Below are 24,945 nucleotides of genomic sequence, written 5' to 3' on the forward strand. Positions count from 1 at the left end.
TGGTCTAGGTCAAACTGACACAATACAGTCGCTAGACAATATGCCGCCATTGATTTGCCTTTGCTTATTGCGTCCTCTCTGTGTGTGTAAGAAACCAAACTGGCACAACTTACCGTAAATGTGATTTTTTTTTAAACGGGCTTTATTAGACACTGGGCCTTATTTGCCTCAGGTACCTTATAGCAAAGAACACGAGGAGATGGAGTCGCATTCAGAAAAAGAACGAAGAATGACACGTACCCAATTGTATGTTATTCGGAGTTTAAACAATGCGAGCTAATCATTTGTTAAATCCGTTAAACGACTGACTTAATTACTGATCGGTATTTCAATATTTGTTATTAATTTTAATTAGTTTCTTTAAACCACCTATGCATCATTGTATTTTACATAATATACACGTGAGTATATTTTATCTCTTTCTCTATGGTACTGTACTGAATAATAGACTATCCCAATATTGTATACACGTTCGTAATACTTGTTTATGTGTATTGTTAAGAATGTAATCGTACCGTTTGTTTTATATATGTTAGGAATGGCATGTGCCCATTGATCCGGTCCAAAAATGACTTACATTCTAATACAGATTCCAGGAGTACAGCTCGTGCATTTACTACGCATCTAACATTGTAAATACACCGCAGTCGGTGCATCACTCTGTTCAGACTGCACATAATGTATACAAGCAGACACACGCACTAGCTGGCTTAAACCAGACGCAACATGCTCAGACATTCCTGACCAGATGCTAGCAGGAAATTAATAGGAACGGCATTAGAGGAAACCCCACTGGCCTTATTGTACCGTGGGAAAAATAGCCGTGTCGGCATGCGCGGTCCAGACGGTGGTAGGCAGGCCTCGTACTTCAGACTCACTTCTTCCTACCTGTCGGAGTACAGCTGTGACGCCGAACAAGTTGCAGAGATTGGGGGGGAGAAACAAAGTGGCTGGCTCTTCGCGCTAAATGACGCAGTATGTGTCGTGATGGCTACCTGCAGTCTCTCAGTTTTCTCTCTTCTGTCGTTCTTTCTGAAGATGAAATCTTGCATAAAAACATGGATTCTGATGGAGAAAGTTTTCTACAGGGGTTGGATTCACGTGTTTTCTTATGCTGCACTTAATAGGTTAATATACTTTAACTGTGACTAATTTTCAAACCCTGCAAGTGTCCTTTTTCAAAGGGTCATTACTCCAGGAACTCCCCCCCCCCCTCCCAGCTTCCTGTCATGGATGCAGAAGTTGCGGCCGCGAGATATGTGGCATATTTGAACTGGCTTTCAAAGTTATCTAAAAATATTATAAAGAAAAACTCATGGCATCAATGCCATCTTAAGTTTCCTTTTAAATAAACAATAAGAACAAATTACGTTATTTTAAAATCATGAAGATTTGCATTCATATCATACACATAGTACACTTAAAGATGTTAAACCGGTACAATTTTTTTTTTTTTTTTTGTTATTCATGAATACACGCGAAAATTAACTTTAGTTTAAATTAAAATAAAAAATTATTTGTTCGATTTGACTTAAAATGGATAAAATTTATTTTGTGTTTTAATCTTAAATACATTCACTTGAAAACTGCATGTTCCTTCTCTTCTACCTGTCTCTGCTTCCATTTATTTCCAAGATATTTACTACCGTATATAAAAATACTGAAAGGATAATATGTGTGTGTGTAATCGAACTATACCTAAAATAAAATAGACTGAAAGCTTTCTTTTGGATTGAAAACTATCAAACGAATCATAAGTAATTATTGTTCTGCAGCCAAATTAGCAAAAGAGTGTTTGTTTTTAAAACTAAGTTTCCAAAGTTTGCAAGAATCAGTGTAGAAGTATATAATTAGTTGCCTTGATACTGCATTTTTTGAAGGTCGAATGATCTCTTCACAGGAGACCGCATATTCTGTAATTAATGTTCTTTATTGAGATTTTAATAGTTATGTTTTTGAACTTGGTTCTCGTCAACCATAACGCCTAATTAAATACAGAAGAAGAAAAAAAGCTGTACTTATATTGATTATTCTTATGAAAAATACAAAAACTTAAAAGCATTAATAAAGGACGAATATAACTGATTCTTGGATGCTGTATTCTCGTTTTTTTTTTATTTTATTATTATTATTTAAATAGTGTAATACCAAGCCACTTCAATGTTCATTGGATCTTAAAATTGCTTGAGTACTGAATACTAGTTGAAAAGTAGTCTTAAGGGATTGGAAAGCCCTTATGTAGGGATTGTTAAGATAGGATTTGAAGGATGAGAAAATAGTGGGAACCTGATTATTAAACTGAAGAGTTAAAATGTTGGGAATTTAAATTAGAGGCCTTAAAATATTAAATCTCGAATAAGAAAGACCTGGAAATTCCTGGAACTAGGGAGGACGACTTGAGGACTGCACATTTGCCTTCTCCCTTCATATAACAACTAAAACCCAACCAAAGCAGCATCTCTCAAGGTTATATTCTCCAACGTTCTTTCGAAATTTCAAAGGCAAACATTGTTTTGCTACTTGACCATAAAGCATAATGGATATTTGATATTTATTGTCTTTCTTTTAACGAGGAACTATATGGATATGTTGTATACTTCGGTCATCTTACACTGAATGAAATAACTACACAAGACATCTCATGACACGCCTGCTCGTCCAGTTCAGTGTTAGCGAGATCAATCTGAGTCCTTGTTTTGCATTGGCGTACTAAGAGGCACCTGACCTTCACATAAATCAACGTCATGTTGTTGCAGTTCGTGCATTACATAGATATTTCAAAAAGGCCTCTAGGTCACTTGTTTCGAAGAGTTAATTGAAACCTGTTGTGCTTGAAAATGAGAATATTGGGACGGGAAAGGATATATATATATATATATATTTTTTTTTTTTTTTCCGACATATTCTACAATCGATTTGAAAGCTAAGATTGCCACGTCCTATCATACTGTGTCCAACAGTAATGTGCTTGATTCATAGAAATATTATTTCATTACCTCATCAAATACTGGAAATGAAGTGCATATGTATTGTCTGATTACAATAGTAGCTTGTTGGTTAATCTTATGGCAGCTGCATGAAGGTTTTACTTATTAATTATTTAAATGAAATTAATATCAATTTTTGAGTTGTTTTGTAATATTCGTCATCTTGATAGTTAAATTTTTCTTGGTATTTATTATTACTTAATTACCTTTATTTTATTAACATACAGCATATTATTTTATGATTGAGTACCAGTGGATTCATATCATAGCATTAGTCTTTGTAAAACTCTTTTCAGATGGGCTGATAACTTAGAAATTTTATTTTAGAGTTTAAAAGCAAGTGATAGATGATTTTCATTATCTGGTGTGAAACCTTGCTTATTGAAAGTCTGAAATGACATAAAACTGTTTGATTTCAACAGTAAAGTTCGTAGCTTAAAGACTTCTCTGAAAAATCTGCAGTATTTCCACTAAGTAACGATTTATAATTTATAATCGTTCAAGGAACCGGGTTGTCAATTTGACCTCAGTGTATTTGTACCAGGGGTTGAAATAAACAGCATAAGAACGAATCTTTTCTGATCCTAGACAATTATTCCGGAGTGGAACAAAGTATTTATTTATTTTTTTTTTGTAAATATGTTTCTTGAAGAAAATTGATGTTTAGGTTCAAGGATGTTTTACTTTGATGATCTAATCTCCAACAAATCGTTCCGGTCCTTGTTAATAACAATAAATAAACAAAATAATTTATATTTTATTGACATATTTTTATGGTGTAGAACTGACTCCAGTAAATTGAGAAAATTCAAAATCTTTTTTTTTTCTTTCCAGTTTTGAAATGTTTCTCAACGAATAAAAGGACGTGTTTATCTTAGGCCTTATATTTATACTACCTGTTTTGAATAGTGACGCGGAACTTGTGTGACTTGTGCTAATTAAAGAGGAGTTAAAAATTCATGCATGCCAATGTGGTAGTATCTATGAGCCTCTAACATAACATATTGAAAGCTCCCAAAAGTCTTTTTTGAGAATTGCATTCATTCGTGCATTTCCAACTAAAACAAAATAGTGTAAATTGCCTTGGATGTTTAATCGTGATCAATTGACTCGTGTATGAATAAAACGCTAAAAGTAAGTGGCCATTGCCAGACTCACCATTAATCTTTAAAAATAGGATCTCACGACATGAAATACCCTAAATTACAAATAAATAAATTAAATCGTGCTGTCACCGAAGCTGTAATTCTGTAATTTTAAATTGTGTTTCAGAATAGGCATTCTTTTTCTGCCATATATATTGGGCTAAAGAACTTATTTTACTTTGTATTTTTAGACTACCACAAAGCAACCGAACTGAGGTTGCTGTGTCTCCGTTGTCAGATATCTAAATTGCGTGTCAGTTTTCTGTTTTGCAGGATGAGAAACCGGGATTTCCCCGTGGAAAATCCGTAAGACATTCACTTAATTCTCTACTAGGTGAAAAACCTCTAGAAGAGCTTCACTCTCTTCTCTCTCTCCCATCGAACGAACTCAATTAATTTGACCTTCTGATAAGAGGATGACCTAATCACATATTATCAGACTAGCGTCTCCATTAATTATGCGGAACCCTCTTCATTAAAGAAGCAGTTTCATTCCTGTCTGCAAATCCTCTGTTTGTACATTAATGAAGATCTAACCACTAAATATAGAGTGTGTGGAATTTTCAGCAGTCTATTTTTGTTTGCTTGTTAAGTTTGGAGAATTATTTCCTTCTGTGTCCAATAGCAGTTTGGCTTTCGCGAATTAAAGAGATTTTAGAGACATTGTTAATTCCCAAATTTTGCAGCAAGTGAGTGGGAAAATTTTCAGTACTGCGAAGATTTTCTCCATTGTCGAAGATAATTGTTTGCTTCTCATTGGAGTCAGTCAGTTAGATGTAGTGGTTCCAGATTTGCATATTATTTATCCCTAGACGCTCTCGCGTGTTAATTGCTTATTGTTACTTGGTAATTGCATACTTATTGCTAGGGCTTGTTCCCAAGCTTACGGAAACGAACCTAATTAACATACACCAATGTCTAGAGATAAGTTGAATAGAACATTCGGCATTAATAGATTTGTTCTTATTTGGAATTTAAATCAACAATTTCAACACAACTCAAAAGATTAATTACTGTGGACGTCTCATTCATTCTTATTATGCAATCACAATAATACACATGAAATACTTTTATCATTTTTACACAGCTTATTTAACTGCTTACATTTTAAATGTTTTCTTAATTGTTGAATAACGATTTGAGTTGACGGAAGGGGGATTCTAGATATGGCCACTAGTGTTAAAATGCTCGCTTGTGTGAACGAACTCTTCTTAATTGCATCATTGAGATTTCGCTTGGGAAAGCGGGGAGGTGACATATTTGGATTAATGAAGACGCTATATATATTCTATCTGTATAATCCTTTTCTTAGTTAAACAAAAAATCGAACATTTCACAGGGAAAAAAGTAATAAAAAAACAGCTTCAATTAGCGAGCATTCCAGCAACGGTCTGTGACCAAGCTCCTTAAAAAAATTAAAAAAAAAAAACTATAAAATAATAGAGTAATCAAATATAAAAAAAAAAAAGTCCCTTAGATAAAAGAATGCACATCACACGGTTCCGAACTTCCGGGAAACTTGATATTTCCACGCAGAAATTAGTAACGTTGAACAGAGTTCAAGTTGTACACTGAATAGCCCTTCTGATTTTGTTACAAAGGCAACCTGTTGATGGGACTTGATTGAGAGATAACTGGACCTTAATGATGGTATTCACTAACATCGTATTACACGAAAGGGAAAGATTTACAATCGGATTGGCTTCCACTTTAAAGAAATATGAGTCTGACTATTATTGATATGGTTAAGTGGAAAGGCAAGGGTTAAAATGGAAAGATATAATCTCTCGAAATAGAATTTGAGATCCTTCAAGTGTCTTGGCTTACCTGTCACTAGAAAGGTTCAAGAATTTATGCGCTCTTCAGAAAGAGGAAAAACGAATGAAACAACCACTTAAAATGTTAACGGTATCATTTCAGTTTACTCCCGTTAGCACTTACGCAATTACCCCCACTCTCTCACTGAAGCACGTGCTTCTGAATTAGCATAAATAATTTGCCATAATCAATTCGTATTTTCTACTTTAAAATTACCGAAATAAATTTTCATTCCCTATTCTTGGGGGGGAGGGAAGGGAGGGAACTTTCTTTATTGACATTTCTCTGAAATTACAACACGCCGTTGTTTAAGTGAAAAAAAAAAAAAGAAAGAAAGAAATTTGTGTGTGTGTGTGGTGCGAATCGGAATTCTCACTTATGAGAAGAACCGCTTCCCCATTAATTGGAGGCGTGAAGTGTCTTGAAAATGTTCTATGTTTGGTCTCTAGAGTGGATTTAGATAAAACATAAAGAAAATTAAGAAGTAATAAAAAAATTCTTAGTCCATCCACAGTGCTAATGTACTATAGATTTACCACCGTTCGTAGGTGGAAATCACGTTTAAAAAGTTGTTTTAACTCTCACAACAAATTAATCATGCAAATGTAATCCCTCATTCCATCTTTCCTCTTTTTTTTTTTTCCCCCAACATTTTGGGTTATTATACTTTTTCAGGAACTGTTAAATGATCCTCTGGACATTAGGAGAAGCATCGTTTCCCTTTTGAAATTCTTTAATTCCAGTCAATATTTCATGTAATTAGCCAGTTCATTGTCCATTCTATTGATACTGCCAGTATAATTGCTTAATTTGAGGTCAGCATCCTCAAAAATAACCACCTTTAACATTTATAACGTAACATACCCAATAGAACCAGTCTAATTCTTGACGATTTACATTCTATTTCTCTGGGAATTCAATACTCTTTCAGGGTTTTTTTTCTTCGTTAAGTTCTTGAATTCTTTCAACGCAAAACTTCCTGAATGTTTGCAATTTAATTCGGAATGCTGTATGTGTTCTTCTAGCAATAATAACAATTTGCAAATACCATTCCATCATATTCTTATTTATATCCACATGTAAAGATTTGTAAAAAGAATCGAAATCTGTAGTTTAATCCTTAGAATTTTGTATTTTGCATTTACATTTTTATCTTGAACGTTATTCTATTCTGCATTATATCTAACTGTGTTAATGCAGTTCGCCCCTTGGCAACAATGACTGTTTTTCGAAGTTCCGATTCAGTCATCGAAAAGTTATTATTTTCAAGTTATATAATTCGAAATTGTGCACACTGATGGGGATTTTTAAATTAACACTTAAATTCATTATCAGTATTTTTTTTTGTTTGAACTTTTTACTTGAAGTATGTTTTGAAGATCGTCATTTTTGCATTAGTAGCATCTTAGTTTTAATAATACTGTTTATTATTGTCTCCCCCACCTTAAATAGAAAAAAAAAAAATCAGGACTATTTGTGCAGTAGCATTTTAATGTGTGTGGTTTGTTTCTCTAAGATCTTATATAACAAACCATATTTATAACCATAAACTACATATGATGAAAAGACTTCGAAGCCACACATTCTACGGCTAACTTAGCGTACGATCACATAATAAAAGTAAAATTAATTAGGGTGATTGAGCTGTTATGGCTGTCGTGTAACACGGCGGGACAGATTATTACTGTGTCGGTAATGTGAAATGTTATGGTAGTAGCGTGCAATATAGGTGTCATTAATCATTGCTATCGTCTGTTGTCATGTATAATGTTCATTTACTGTCAAAAATCGGTGTTGATAGGGCTGTTATTGAAAAAATTAGGTCGCTGTAATATATCCAGTGTTTATTTCCTGTGAATTAAAGTTTGTAAATTCTATACAAGATTAATTTAACTTCTTCAACGAAAAAGTTTTGCGCTTTGTCTTATAGAGAAATACAACATTTATTTTTCTATATTTTCAAATAGTTATCGTAAAGGTTTAGCAGTTCTCAGAATTTAATTCCAAGATAACGAAGGCGTCGAACAATATGTTGAACAAGATATTTTCGACAGTTTCAAGAAAGAGTTCAAAATTCAGTTAACCGTAGCAAATAGTTAAAACGAGCTTTCTACCCAGCGTACCTCTTATATTGTGTTACGTTATTCGTCACTTCAGAATTACATACACGCCGATGATGCCACTTTGAAGGTTTTATGTGTTATATTGGTGACGAAGCCTCTCGTCCTCCTTACCGCTCCAGCAAAAAGTATTATGTATGATGAACTGGAGTCTTTTGGTTTGATATACCATTATGTACCTCATTTACCTGTCACATAATATGAGTATGTACACAGAACAGAAATCCTATTACTGCTCTCCACTATTACCACTTGGTGAATACTTTCTGTAGACTTGGCGAATATTTTCTTACACAGTGAATTGTACCTTCATTTTTCTTCCGTTTTTTTTTCTTTCTTTCCTTGATGCAGAACTATAATCCTGTTTTTATTTTATTATTTATTTTATTTTATTTTATTTTTTCATACTCTTGCAACTGACCGTAAAGATCTATCGAACTCTGGGAGGCGGGGGGTTACTACAAAAACAACAGTCAGCGTTGTTGTAGAGGTTGATTATAGCGTTTTCTATACTACATACAATAGAAAACTCACTAACCGATAAGTCAAAATCTATAATTAAATATAGATTTGGGCTCTTCATTCATCTAATTCCTACTTTCATCGTCATTTTTTTTTTTTTTTTTTTTTTTTGTAATGGTCTGTAGATTAAAAATTTCTTTTAAAGTGTCTCGAGAAAGAAAGAGGCTGTCAGATTCTTAATTTTAAGAATCCCATGCATACTTAAACTTCCAAACACAAAAAGCTCTTTGGTATGAACACTCTTTGCTGATATTATTCTTTTCAAATATACCTTCAGATATTTTTGACACTCGTCTTAATTCTTTGGAAATATCGTGTACTGTTACGTTAACGCTACTGATTCAAACTTTTTTTTTTTGGGGGGGGGGGATGATCTGCACTTTTTCATTTAAATATACAGTAATAATGCTGTAATAATATTATTTTTATATAAATATGATGGAATCTAAAATCACAGGTTCAGAATGACAGTGATGATTATGAGCGGACACAAATAATATCAAATTACAAGCGACGACACCCATTAGTCACGGACGCTTCGAACTAATAGTCATTGAATACAGCTTTCTCATGTCGAGACTTAACGTATTACCAGTTCAACACGTCTTTCCTTCTCTTACATAAAACTTAATTAACTTTGTAAAAATTATAAAATAGTTATAAATATATCCACCAACTGAAATTATTTCGTTCATTATCTCATAAGAACTTGTCTTTAATGATATATGTTGAAGCCTCACATTCATTGTATACAACTAAATCGCACTTGTAGGCTGGATTCCCCCCCCCCCCCCCCCAAGAGGCTCTCTGGCCTATTTAGATATGTGGGGCGCCCGGTGAAAAGTGATCATGGAGGGGGGAGGGCATACCCAAAGAAAACGCAAGAAAATTCATGCGTACAAATTTTAAAAGTAACAGCATAGTTTGGAATTCATTAATTTAAAAATCCAGCTTCTTTTTAACTGCTTGTTTGCTACTGGTATTAAAATGTACACACACACACACACATCAGTGAGATATCTGAGGTTGTATATTTGCGATTTTTGTAAGTGTGATTCCACATTTTGCGTTAAACAGCGAAGATGGTTGTCTGTTGTTATTCTATTCTACTTAACTTTCTTAAAGAAATTTACTCGCAAGCGAATATCAATGATGCGATAGAAATTAAAACTAAAATAGAAGCCATAAACAAAATTCAGCGTCTGGGCGATTTGAATGTTTAACATCCGTCTATGAGTGTCCAACAGTTATGTATAATTCGCATTTATAGGTGCTTGAATGCGAGTGCGAGTGCTCGTATCTTTGATGGTGACTTTGTATAGATGTTTTTAAAATCAATTTCTCTCATCTTAGGCCGTATTAAAACTATCAGCATTCAGCAGGTTGCATCCTGTTCACGTACTGTGGGTTGGATGCTACTGCTCTAGTCGATCGCCTAGGATTTTGTGTTAAATACTTGGCTTCAAATATGCTGGACAAATTCTTTTCGTATGACTTCATTTCGATAATTTCCCTTTTTTTTCTCTGCTCCGAACATATGAAATACATTACACTCAACAAACAACAAATTAAATTTTCGGAATGCGATGGGGAAATATGTATTTTAAGAAATGCAACAAAACTGGCAGTGATTATTTCCATTGCACGGTACCAAAACCGTTTTTTAAAACCAACTTGAAATATAGCAACAAAAATTAACTCTTATTCGTTTATTCTAATTCTGTGTAATCTACGCTTAAGTGAGGTGCCGCAGAATGAAGGATGGTCGCATGCACAGCATGCTGCATTTTGGAGTAATGCAGGGAATGCTCGAGTCATTTGCCTAAGTTCGATGCATCTGTCCACCCATCTGTCCTGGTATCATGACAGAAGTCCGCCAGTTGTCAACTCGGACTGAGCGGGATGGAATGGGGGCGGCAGGATGCTGATATTTGATACCTGTGGGAACTAGGACCTCATACCCTGACAAGGGGGACGGAGTACAGATCGTTACTATATTTGTCTCGCCATAAATGTTGTGGACTGCAGAACGTGGCCCGTTTCTTCCGGAGATAGACCGAGGGCGGGATGGAAATCCCTGTCACCACAACCAACTACTAACCCCCCATCCCCCCATCGCAATTCTTACGGAAGAAAATGCTGCTTTGGAGTTCTCTCCGTTATTAAGTGATGTAATGGTTTCTTCGAAACAAAAGATTTTAAGCTTAGCGCAAAGGAATTTCTATTCGAAAGAGAGACGCTTTTTAACTTGAATCTGCGTAAGAAATGTGGAGCGTTTTATCTACTGTTCATTTCCTTTTCTAAAAATATTTGTGATTTTATATCGAAATAAATATAAATAACAAATATCCTAAAAAATACCTAAATTAATTTACTTTTCTAGGAAATTTCGGATATTTCTGCTATCGCCCGTTAGCATATACTCTGGTCTTACTTGAATATAATTAAAGTATAAATTAAAATTTTCTTCTTTAAAATCCATAAAGTTTCGGTCTTCATTAAAATTTCTGAATTATTAAAATGGGAATGTTTTTATAGGCTATGAAAACCCAAGCATGGAAGCCAGTTAAAAGCGATTAATTTATTGATGCTTAAAGTGTCAAAGTATGCATTTTTAGAACATTTTTTACTTCGATTGCTTTATACCTGAATGACTAGACTTAGTGTATTTCAAAGTTTCGAAGATGCATCGTTTGTAATGATGCCAAACTATGTGGGTTATTTGAAACTAAAACGATTTTGGAATGCATGTGAATTTGGCAAAAAAGATATTTTGAAGCTTTATGTATCATAATTTAATGCTACCTGATTATTAGTTATTGCAAATGATTCTGAGTGTGAAACGTTTTGCAAAAAAAAAAAAAAAGAGCCTTGCACTTACAGATATGAGAAGAAAAATTCTCAGCTTTTTTAACGCATCACTGAAGAGTTGACATAATTCCAACTCTCGCCACCGCTGAGGTGTACGTAGTAATGATCAATACATAATAAATAGTCGTAGGAAGTACGTTGTTTTCGTGAATATAGATCTGCGATTCAGAGATGGTTTCAAAGAGGATTTAATATGGAACCACTGTTTACACTTGTATGCATTTCAGGTATGTTATTTACGTTGAGAGGTTGTACAGTAATCCCTCGATTAATGCGCCTCCGATTAGTGCGTTTTCGATTAGTGCGTTTTCGATACCCAAATTCGATTAGTGCGCCTATATACATCTTAAAAATAAATGTTACAGACTTAAAAAAATTTCGATCTATACATTTTTTATGGCTAACTATTTTAAAAAATCACTCACCAGGATGAAATAAATTAGTTACCGATTTGAAACATTTTACAGTTATTTTTTAATGGCATACTACACTATTTCCATGTACGCTGTGTTCCAAATTTACCGCCAAAATTTATGTCGTCTTCTTTACATAGCATTTTGCTGATCATATCTCGTGCAGTTGTTTTCCTTACTTTTTTATTTTAAATTATTTTCCTAATCTTTAATCATGAGCAAAAAACAGAAGTGCGAAAATGATTCGAAAAGTAATCTGATTGGAAGAAAAACTTGAAATAATAAAGAAAGAAAAATGAACAAGGCGGCCCAGAGCAAAGATAGGACAAGAACACAAAAATGGGTGCATCAACTGCTGAATACAAAGAAAAAGGTAAGGCTGCTTGAAGTTCATCATGCATGCACTGAAAATCAAAGTATTATAATGATTGAATTAGAGAGACTTCTTTTTACATGGATCGAAGATTGTAACTAAAAACGGATCCCGCTAAACACCAGCCTTATTAAATCAAAAGCATTGTCTTTTTGTAATAACCTGGAAAGAAAGGGCTCTCAGTGATGAAAAAGAAGAATTCCACGTTAGTGTGATTTGAGAGTTTCAAAAGGAGAAATAGCCTACATAATGTTCTAAGCACAGGCAAAGCTGCAAGTGCAGATAAGGAGATATCCAGAGATTTTGAAGAAAATTGTGTAAGAAGGGGACTATTGTGATCAACAAATATTTAATGTCGATGAAACCGGTCTTTTTTTGGAAGTGAATGCCTTCCAAGACTTTTCTAGCCAAATCAGAGAAATCTCAGCCTGGTTATAAAGTCGCAATGTCGAATGAAATTACTGCTAGAAATATGCGAGCCGTTTGGAAGCTCATTCTTTCCACATTCTGCAAATGATTTTAGAGTCTTTTCAAATGAATCTAGGTTAATTAAATCTCATTCTGAGAAGTTGAGTGAATCCGACCTGCTAAATTTAGATGCACAGCAGGAAGATCCTGAAGAATATGAAGAAAATTTAATCACTGACAAGCCCAAAGAGGTTTCACAGAAACAATTTGAAAATAATTTTCGTATAATCGAAGTTTTTAAGCAGCAATGCTTAGAGGCTGGCCCTGATGAAGCGAGAACCAGTAAAATTTGCAGAAGAGACAATAGGGCCATACCGTCTGTTGTACAAAAAGAAGAAATAGAACCCGCCAAACTACGTTAGCTCAATTCTTTGTTAAGAAGCAGAATAATCAATTTATATTCTGAATTTGTTTTATTGTCTTTCAGCTTCATGGTTTTCCTTTAACTAGGCCCTGAGACATACCCGAATTCTTTTATAAAAAAAAAAAAACTTCAGGGTCAAAAAAGAAATCTGAGGAACGAATTATACTTTTTCCCATTGGTTATTATATTCGATTAGTGCGTTTTCAATTAATGCGCCTGTTTTAAAGAACGCATTATGCGCATTAATCGAGGGATTGCTGTATATGCATAGTTAAACGTCAACCTGGACAGCCTTCCATATTACTAATAGACCTAGGTCAAAGTTCGTTGAAGAAAGCTGACAATGAACATGTGTAAATTAATGATACCGAGCAGCAATTTGCAGACCTGCAACAAGATTAAAAGTTTTACAGAATCATTCAGTCCATCGATTGATTGACGTTGTATTGAGGAAAGTAATTCCTTTATTTTCAACCACTTGCATACAGCGACTTATATCGTCCTTATTCAGTTCTAAATGATTTGTGCCTCTATACAAATCCATTTTTAATATTGAGTCTTGATATCCTTCTGCTACTGTTACTATTCATTTCTTGGTACTGTTATTAAGTGATCTATTAATCATTTATGTCCACATTAATAAGAATTTGGTCGGTAGTTTTTAGCCATTGTGAAATCTTTTTATTTCTCTGTCTTTCGGAAACGCTTTCTTATAATCGAACGAATGTAACGATCAGTACCCGTTCGTGCATGAATCTTTGCCTTTCTTTTGTTTTCCCATCAGCAGATACAATTTCTACAAACTATGTATATTTTTGAGTTTTATTTATATTTTTGAAGTTTCATATATTTTAATTGCACATTTATAATTAATTTATTTGATATATAAATATTTATACCGAATCCCGAAAAGTATTCTCCATCCACGGATATTTATTTGCTTTTTCTTTATTAATTTATTCCTTCAAGTCTCTCCAAAAACGACATAAGAATTAACATAAAATGAATATAATTTGCAATATTCAGTATTGTAGAAGAGTGCTAAGTAAGTTCGTATTTATTATTTTGTATTTTTGGATACTGGATTTTTCCATCTCCATCTAGTTAAAATGGTTTAGCTCTTTGTGAGAATCTTTATGGACTTGTGTTGCATAAATTTAATTTTAATATTATTTTTGTGTCATTGTGCAAACTTTTACATTACGTTCATAAAGCAATGTTATCGAACTTGTGGAGAAAAAAAAAGAAAAAATGAAAGTACTTTATAAATAAATTTTTGAATATACACCAATTTTTTTTTTTTAATTGACGTCCATTCTTTACAGTCTATTTCCAGATAGGCATGATTAAGGTATAAGTTAGAACTGAGTATTAATGAGCATTTGAAATTGGATTTGAATCATTGAATATATATCAAAGGATAACAAAAGGAAGAACCTGCATTCAGAGATTGTAGTAGTGAGTATGATCATTAACCTTATTGCTTATTCTGTTTTAAAGTTCGATAGAGAACCGTGCAATTATGTAAACTGAACAGTTATATGGGAATGGTCTATTACTATTGAACTCTAAACAGAAACAATACAGCCATTGATCATAATCACTTAAACAATCTCTGAAGACAGGTCCTTTCTTCTCTTTGATATATATATATATATATCGGTCATTCAACCACTGCAGTCTCAAATGCTCTCATTTAAACTTATGTCTTAATCATGTCTATTTGAAAGCCTTAAGGAAGATTGTTTAAGGATTGAGCCATAAATAATTAAGCTTACTATATAATTGTATAGAACTAAATACACTTCTTGTTCAGAAAATTGACTTGTTTTAATTATGAATTCTATTCGTTTTGTATGACGTAACATTAATTAATGTATGGTGCTAAATATTTGCATATTTTTAACTGTGTTTACTGTGCAAGTAAGATTGATAATCGTTATCCAATCATTGTTTGTAACTTAACGTATGTCTTCTCTATTTTCTCACCAGAGGTCGTTCACGCTCATCTTGGATGCCATGAACCGAAACAACAGCGGGCCATGTGAGTATCACACCTCATTATCTGTCTTACTTCTTTAGAACTAATGATCTTTCGGAGTAGTAGAAACCTGCTCATCAGTTGTAATGAGTTGATGAAGTCATTGCTATCATCCGTGTTCAAGAGGGGAAAAAAAAAAGAGTTAAATTGTCTTGAAATTCTTGTTTGTTCTGTCGTTCTCTAGTCTTCAAAAGAAACGTCGTGGGAATTTTGTTCTGTTGAGAGTAGAGTGAACCGATAGTTACATTTTATTGTTGTTAATCCTTTTCATATTAATAACATCATACGATTGTGAAAACAAATGATTTACTATTTTATCCATAAATACTGTAATTACAAAACTTCTCTTCACATTTTGAGATATTATTAATAGTTCTCATATAAATATTGATGAAAAAGGTTATGTGAGACGGGACAGATAACAAGAATTTTATGCACATATCCAAATACATTGGTTCGAATTTCTTCTGTGTGCGTGTCATTTAAGATTCCATATCATAAATAGTTCATTCTCTTTACCGAAGTTCATATAATGATTTTCATTTTATATGCGGTGCTATTTGTATCTTTAAGTCTTATTTCCCTTTCTCCATTTTTTTATTTCCCAATCAACTCGCAAAATTATGGTTATAATTACTTATAATTACAAAGACAATTTGGTTCGCCCACTTATTGTCACTGCTTAGGACGCGTACTATATATATATATATATATTTTTTTTTTTTTAATATCTATAACTTATATTTTATATAAGTTGAATAATATTTTTTCCTTGCTTAGCATGCATATCTAGAACGGTGTATTTCGAACCACTTCATTTGTCTATCGAAACAAGAAACTAGAAGTTAAACAAAAAAGCGTTTCTTAAATTGACCTTTTAAATGAAAATTAATGATTGATTCTTTCTCATCTTTATTGTAGAATACCGGCGTGCCATCAAATTCGAAAGGAATACTAATTGTACTACAAATGCAAAACCAGTTTATATAAATCTTTCTTCACTTTTATAAAACGATTTTTTTTCTTATAATAACTAATTATATCTTTTGCCTTCTCTGTAACAAACATGCGTGTTATCGATTTTAATCAATGGGACTGAAACAATATCTGGATTCATCTTTTAATCCTCTTCTCTTCCTCTCCCCTGGGGGGGGGGGGGGAGTAAGAAATTGTAGGTATGCCTGCACGCCCTCTATTAAAATTTAGCAGGATTACCGAGCTCTTTCAGTAGGGTTATCATCCAAGATTGCCAACGACTAAACATTTATCCGGACTAGACGCAATGGCAGAATCTTATTGATAGATATAGAACAGTTTTGATTGTAGATTTATGGGGCTGGTATCCTTGGAAGATTAATGTGGATGTGCCGAAAAATACAATTTAAAAATCATCCATCTTTCTTGATGTGTGGAATGCAGTGGTACGGCTTTCTCACCACGTAACCATGTAATGTGGATAAAGAAAACGAAGAACTCATTAAACACAAAGAAAACTAAAAGGAATCCGTGGAAAGCTTGTTGTGAGGAGCCCATGAATTGTTTCCCCGTTAGTCACTGAGGAATGGATTACTAGTAAAAAGGAATTGAAGGAATTTAAGAAAAGAAGAAATGCTCTACTCTAGATTTCACTATGAGTGGTATTATTAAAATCTAGAGTGGACCTGCGGTGATTCTAGTTCTGTGACGGTCCAGCAGTATTGATGATAATAGAATGGTTTACAGAGATGCAAAGGAAAGCAAAATGGCTTTTTTTTTTTTTTTCTTCAGGGCAGCCGCAGAGTCTTGTCGCTCGAAACAAATATTACTTCTTAATTCCTCTATCTATTTCTTACTGCATCAAAACTAAGATACATTTATTTTCACCCCTTCTCATAAGCTATTTCTTCTTTAGTTTTAGCACTGGGATTCTCTCATTCGTCGTCATTACTCTCTATCAAACGCTATGATGTGCCCCCACAAACAACAACAACAACAAATGATTATAAAGTATATCTTATTTTAATTATATGCACAGATATAGTTAAAATAAGGACTTGTTTTATGTTATTTTTTTTTTCTATTTCCCAGGTTAGATATTATTATGCCGTAAGGCAGTTACACCAACAGACATTAATCAGTTCTCTTAAGTGGAAAATGACATCCAGATTCATTTACGATTCTAGAAATAAAATAAAGTAAAAGTGTTAAGAAGTGTGGTTGAAGTATAATGTACATTTGGCAACGTTTGATTTTTTTTTTTAAGTCTTTACAGTATTCATTTCTCGGTACCAAAACTGTGTGCACTCAAGCATCTTTGTACAACAGCTATCCTGATGATTTTAATTCCCCCCCCCCCCCCAGGTTACTTGACTTATGTATCAATGTTCAGTAAGCTTTCTGACAGTTATTTGTCTATCCTGAAAAAAGGATTGCATTAGCTGTCGTAATTCTGACATCTATGATTGATGTGGAAGGGACTCCAGTATGAGATCGTCTTTTTTGCTAGTTCTTCCGTCCGTAAACCTTTTTTTATGACTCTGAAAAACTGTTGACCTTGGTAGAGCAGAATCATGTATGTTAAAAGTTAATCAATTTCTGTGGCTGTTTACCGAGAAAGACAAAAAAAGTTGACATCAGCATTTGTTCGTTCACTCAGCTGTGATGTGTAAGAATCGAATCTTCCTTCCTTTTTTTTTTTTTTTTTTTTTTGCGATTGATTCATGTGTAAATCTATCATGGGTGGGTAGAGGGAGGAAGATAAAAGTAATGTAATGTATTTATTCAACTTAACTGATTTTACATTTTATTAATTGGCTCGTTCATTTTTTGCTCTCTTTTATTTTATATTACAATATAAAAGAAGTATTTCTTCAGATTATTTTCTGAAAAAAAATGATAGCGAACATTAATTTTTAAACTAGTTTGGTATTTTTGTATAATGACCAGATGCAAAGTATAGAATCGTCCATATTAATTAGGTTATATGATGCAAACCATGGCATATAATTATATTTTTGATAGTTAAAATGCACACAAAAAAAATGGTCGATCTGTGAGACCCGAACTCCTTTTAATTCAAAAAGAAAAGGTGCAGAACATTTGATTACCTGATATTATCTGTGTAGTATTCGTTTATACAGAAATTTTTTTATAGTGAAACCTGTGGTGAATTCATCATTAAAAAACACACGTATTAACCACAGTGATAAGTTTTAATACGTAAATATTTCATCCCAAGTATCTTGTCCAAAGATACTTGGGATGAAATATTTACGTATTCAAACTTATCACTGTGGTTAGTACGTGTGTTTTTTAGTGATAGAGAAATTTTATTTTTCAATATAATTCCCGAACCAAGACGATTACTGTAATAAATTTATTATTTTTTATTTTTTAACAAACAACATGCAGAAGTTTTTGACATCCTGTCTCAAATACCAGATAAGGCTAGCGATGACTTGGAATTAAAAGCGGCATTTTCATTGAAAATTCTTTGAAACTAGTCCCCGAGGAAATAATTTCCATTGTGGATATATTACAGTATTTTCACAATCGCTCGCAATTTGCAAATACTAACGTCACACACACACACACACATATATATATATATTGAGAGAGAGAGAGAGATGGTATTATTTAATAAAATGTAAAAATGATGGGGGTACTGTTAAACGAAAACTCAATCAAAACGTATCTGCTGACAGAGAATTGTTCCATATTTACGGATTATTATATATAATTTTATATTCTTCACTAACCTGAGACTATCCAGTGCATTATGCCTTCCGGTTGCAGTGTCTTTAATTCTACCCCCCCCTCAAACTGCATAGACATGCTGTGCATTTGTTCATAGTCTTCCACTAAACTCCTACTCTGCCAACAACATGTCATCGCCGCTGTTTACAGTTGGACTTTGTATTCTTTAGCTCTCTCCTTAAACACGAGCTGCAGAATGTCCAGACACTTAGAATGACCAGCTGGCATCATCTGGAAGAAGGAAAAAAATCTCTTTTGGAATCTGTTAGCTTGCGTATTCACTGTCCGATCCTCTCGAAGATTAGTTGGATCATTTAGTCAGTTCTTATTCTGATTTTTAGCTACAGTTTTTTTTTTTTTTTTTTTTTTTTTTAAGAAATGTAAAGGATAAAAGGCCCCAAGTTTCCAACAAGCATGTGAGACATTGAACATTATTGACCGAAACTGTCTTGGAAGAAATGGACGGGAAAAAAAAAATCAGCGTTTGAGGGATTTATATTTAAAGCTCAAAATTAAAATAATTGTAAAATGTTTTTTTCTATCCATGATTTTGGTGCTCAGAGGTCTTTGTGATTGTCAATATATGTTACGTCTGCCAACTGCGTGTTCTCAGACTAATTTGATTGTTCTCTGGGAGTAAAAAAAAAACACAAAAAAACTCTACATTGATCAGTTAACTCCAATCCCTGTCGAAAAGAACTAAAAATATTCTCACGTTCTCGATGGGGAATCTCTTCAACCGAGTAAGTTGCCTTTTTTTTTTCGATTGAGGTGTGGTGTTTTGAATACTGTTTTCTAAAGTTGTTGCAAGTAGTATTTACTAGGACTGCTTCGAATAGTAGTAATTTTTGATGATATAGAAGCACACGTGTGTGTTTTTTTACATTACGAAATGACATTACGAAAAAAACACGTGTGTTTTTTTCGTAATGTCATTAACGATCTCTGTGTCATTAATAATTAACGTTTGGATTATAATAATTATGAATGTTATATTCTATACTCTTTCTCTCTCTCTCGCCAGAACGCAAGCCAAGTGACGGCCGAAAGCAGCTCTTCTTTTACTCAATATCAGTTGTTGTTGACCTTATGTTAACGGCTTTTGCAGGAAAAAAGGGAGAGGAGAAAAGGATGGAGAATCTTCATTTTCCTCTGTGCCCTACAGTGTGGAGTGTTCAGCACAGGTGTTGTTATGAGGACGGCTTTAGCTTTAACCTGTCATCGCACCACAATTCTCTTTTCACTAGTTTCTGATGGTTTGTAGTTCGCAAAAAAAGAGATGTTATTCATCATTCTTCGTGCATAGCTTGCAGGGGTGTCAGCTATTTTTAGTAGGCTATTTTCCGGCTCGTTGTCATAACACTTTTACAGCTTTCGACTCTGGTGGTGTCATGCCTGCAAAATGACAACGAAAACCAGTTAAAGACGACCAGTTGTCCAAAATAAGTGTAAATAGAATTACTTTTTTTTGTTGTTGTTTTTCATTTCTTCAATGGTCGTATGAAATCGGTGCGACCATGTTTTATGTGTCATTAATAACATTTTGTTATTTGTATACCCTTGTTTGTAGCACGAAAAAGGAGTTAAGAGCTATTGAATGTATACTGAATTCATAAAGTTCTTATTTTTTGCAGACGACATTATTGTAATGATCAAATTTATGTTACAACGTTTATAAATAATTTCGCTTTATATATATATATATATATATATATATATATATCCAAGATAAGTGTAAATAGAATTACTTTTTTTTTGTTGTTGTTTTTCATTTCTTCAATGATCGTATGAAATCGGTGCGACCATGTTTTATGTGTGTGTGTGTATATATATATTATATATATATTATATTATGGTGGTGTCATGCCTGCAAAATGACAACGAAAACCAGTTAAAGACGACCAATTGTCGTCTTTAACTGGTTTTCGTTAATTTATATTAACGAAAATTCGCTAATTTATATTATAAATATATATAATATATATATATATTATATATATATTATATATATATATATATATATATATTATATTATATATATATATTATATTATATATATATATTATATATATATTATATATATATTACACACACACACACACACAGTATACTGCATATTGTCATCAATAGAGATTGTTGATTAATTTATATATGTATTATGCAATATCCTGTATTCGAAAAATGAAAATTGTATGTATTGTGTTACAGATCCTGACGAGATAATTGAACGTGACGTCCACTCCGGTATTATCTTTCCGAGCGCAGAATGGCACGCCCTACGACATACTGGTCCAGCTGCCAACATCAGTTACAGGATACGAGTGATGTGTAATCCTTTTTATTATAACACCACGTGTGCTAAACTGTGCCGTCCTCGAAACGACCGTTTTGGCCACTACACATGCAACGAAAAGGGTGATAAAGTTTGTTTGCCTGGATGGAAGGGACCGAATTGCGAGACAGGTAATAAGATTGTTTGACGTAAGCTTTTTCTGGGGAATTTCGTTTCAATTTTTTGCTCTGAATATGTGCGAAATACGGTATTAGCTTTGACATCGCTTTTTTTTTTTTTTTTTTTTGTCATTCATCGTATTAAGTGGCAACCAGCTAATTCACGTGCATGTGAGTAGGAAATACTTTTCATGCTGCCTAACAAAAACAACTTGAAAAGGAGGCAACGAGCTTGTCCCTTGATTTTTATGGTTCCTTCCAAGTATGAACTAATAGTTTAATAAAACATTTCTGCGTAGATAGACTTGGATTTGAAAGTTACCATATAGGCTTATGATTCAACTGGAGACATATCCGAATTCGTTTCTTCTTTGGGGGGATGCTATAACAATTCATTATTTTTTTTTAAAGGTTCAAAAATGAACAGAAGCTTCAAGTAATAAAAAAATCGTATATCACAGAAATTAAGGAATGCAATATTGCTTCATTTTTTCTCAAAATAAATCCTCTAGGTCGTTACCCTTGCGAGTTAAACCAGTTTAACAGTTGATTCTGTTGTTATTTTAAAAGTAATATGTTTTATTTATATATCATTTACAAACACATTCTTCAAAAAATTATAACACCAGTAAACTTTAGTAACTAGTCGAACTCGTTTTTCAGGCATTTTTTTTTTAACTAATGAAAACGATCGTAACAGAATGCCTTATAGGACCCCCCCCCCCCCCCTTTACTGGCTTGTTTGCTCTTTTTCTCTTAAAACTCTTGATAGGAAATTCCATTATAATATCTGTGGATAATTAGATCCATCATTCTGCACATAACATATATAGAAATGGTCTGTTTCTTGCAGTTCTACTATCATGATTTATCTTTTTAATGCTGTTATACCGAGAAGGACATGACAAATCAGAGCATGCATCAAATGCTCTTGTTAATATCGATGTGTGAAATGTTAGCTTATGTATTGATTGTGGGACTTGCATGTTATGTAAGCGATGATGGCTATTTTTTTTTTTATGTCACATAATTAGATTTGAAAATAAAATCTGGAGGATTATCGAGTCGTTTTAAGCCCATGTTCGAATTCGAATTCACCATACGTCAAAATTAATGAATCATTCTTACCTAATTTCGTTTCGAGACGAAACAATTAGCCACTGCTGCAGTGGCATAGCAAGGGGTAAAAGCTAATATCTGTTCCTTGGCGTTTATTTGTGCAATCGGTGTTACGTGGAGCTTGCATCTAAAATTGTAAAAAAAATATTTAGACTAGGTAGTTCAACTAAATAATTTTCCGATCTGATCAAAATTTTTATTGCTATTTCATTCATACTTTCTTATATATGACGAACTCGATTGCTAATATGTATAGGGTTCTTTTTTTTTAATCTTTTTTTACAGACTTAATAAATAGCTATTAAGTATTTGGATTACTATTTATTGAAGGGCTTGCAAGAACTAAGGAGGAGAGAAATTAATTTTTTTTTTATTACTAACTCCCAATTTCTTTTCTTGGTATGATTAATTTTCTTTTACATGCCTACGTTCATGCTCTCATTTTTTTTTTTTTTTTTGCGCTTTGATCCGACTCCGTTATGTACAGTATTTTGTCGAAATTTTATTTCATCTATTATTTCATCCGATACTACTTAACATGATAAACATGAAATAGCATTGGAATATGTGTAAACCTAAAGCCATAAAAAGTCGTCGTCTGCAGTTTGCAAGTCTCACAATGCTTAATTGTTAATAAAAAGTCGATTGATCGACGTTTTTTTGCTATAAAAAAAACAATTATTAACAACAAGTAGCTATTGATTCCGGTAACCGGAAAATATTTTGAAATTTGTAAACAGAAGAAAATAACTTCAGTGTTAAGACTGTTTATTTCAGATATCTGCAGATCTAAAGGCCAACAAGAACATGGTCCAGATATTTTGACCAGATGCTATGATAATAATCACAAGGATGTACTGTAATAGATGTTTCCAAACTTGGACATAAAAATGACAATAATAAAACTTCTGTTAAATGTCAACTAGGGTTATCTTCAAAATAAATCGTTATCAGGAATTAGCGGTCATATGGTTATTCTTAAAGTAAAGATTTTTCTTTTCTTTTCGTTCTTTCTTTTTTTTTTTATTTTTTATTACGCACATAAAGTCTTTTTGTGCTTTTATATATTAGGGGTTCGTTATAATAGAGGACGCTTATTTATTAACGAAAGTATTTTTAGCGATTGTTACCTCGTGGAAAGCATACATTTTGCTTCTTCGCGAAAGTTTGTTTCATCATATAGAATATATGCTTTCCGATCATTTATTACTTTTTTTTAATTGAGTAACCCAAATCGAATGTGTAATATTTGTGTTTTATTTCTGATATTTCATGTGCTCATGCTTTGTAAACAGTTTTCTTTGTGACATTCTAAAGGAGTTCTCTAAAATCTAGCAACGTTTCGAATAGTAATTAGTAGCAGTGTCGTAGCAAAGTTTTTTTTTTTTTCTGGTAACGTTAATTTCTCTTCCCCGCCTTTTATTTGGCAAAATTTAAAGGTAGTTTTTTTTGTGTCCACATAGTTACGTTCAAGCCCAGATTACCCACTCCTAATCCTCATACTTGGTTTTCAGAATCCAGTAAACACGTTACTGGATTTTGGCTATGTGTTACAAAGAAAAACCGTTTCCCAAAGCTGAAAATTTTAACATTATATCATTGAAACTGTCTACATGATAAAAATATAGGAACTCTTTCTCATGAATAAAGGAAACACACATGCTATATTTCAGTAGCTCGCGAAAGCCTTCATATTTTTGTAGGAAGCGATAGTCGAACCGCAAGTTTTCGTAACCGATATTGGCGATGTAGATTGCGACTTGATCTGCAATAGTTGCTAGTATGCTTAGCGATAAAGTGAACACTCTGTAGTCAGGGGCGGATCCAGTCTTTAATGATCATTCTTCTTATTATTATTTGAGAGATAAGGGAAAAAGCTTGTCAAATGTTTATTCTGTTTTTAAGATTTCAAGTTTCATTAATGTAATTTTTTATGTAAATCCCACCATGCTGTAAACCTATGGCATATTTACTATCCTGTGTGGCTAAAGGTTAGATTATCTTATTTTATGATTTAGAGACCCAAAGGGTAAAGAAAATCGTCTACTACCTAAACACTTTCAACCATCTGTGCCACAATAGGATTCAGACTCACGGTGCCATGGAGGATGTGGTTGGAGAGTGGATACGCTACCCATTTGGCAGGACAGGCTGGCAGTTATTTGGCCTTTTTCACAAATGACATGTTTTAATTGTTTTAATTTTAATTTGCATTATAATTAAAAATATAGGTTTCGTTTGTTCTTATTTGTCTGACAATTAACAATAGGTTTTTGTTTTGATTTCTGGGGGAAGGAGCGATTTTCCCTCTTCGCTGAAGAGGGAAAATCCGCTGTCTATACAGAGCTTCGCATTATATATTTTGAAATTGATAATTGGTATTAATTTATATAATATATAAAATAATTTGTTCTTCCAACAGCAATTTGCAAGCCTGGTTGCCACCCGATTCATGGATACTGTGATAAGCCTGGAGAATGCACGTAAGCATTTACATCGTTCTCAAAAGCTGTTCATT

The 24,945-nt window shown here is 33.3% G+C and overlaps 1 protein-coding gene across 1 annotated transcript in view; it reads left to right on the plus strand.

Annotated features, from left to right (window-relative positions):
• LOC150102508 (protein jagged-1-like) overlaps positions 1-24,945 on the plus strand; it is a 186,703-nt gene that overhangs the window by 79,313 nt on the left and 82,445 nt on the right. Inside the window, exons 4-6 of the mRNA XM_090399608.1 lie at positions 15,074-15,125; positions 21,066-21,320; positions 24,850-24,910. Of these exons, the coding sequence (XP_090255734.1) occupies positions 15,074-15,125; positions 21,066-21,320; positions 24,850-24,910 (368 nt within the window). The remainder of the gene's footprint in view (positions 1-15,073; positions 15,126-21,065; positions 21,321-24,849; positions 24,911-24,945) is intronic.

Source organism: Typopeltis vanoorti, chromosome 10 (genome assembly GCF_054136105.1).
Source record: "Typopeltis vanoorti isolate ZY-2024b chromosome 10, IOZ_Tvanoo_1.0, whole genome shotgun sequence".
In the NCBI taxonomy this organism is placed as follows: Eukaryota; Metazoa; Arthropoda; class Arachnida; order Uropygi; family Thelyphonidae; genus Typopeltis; species Typopeltis vanoorti.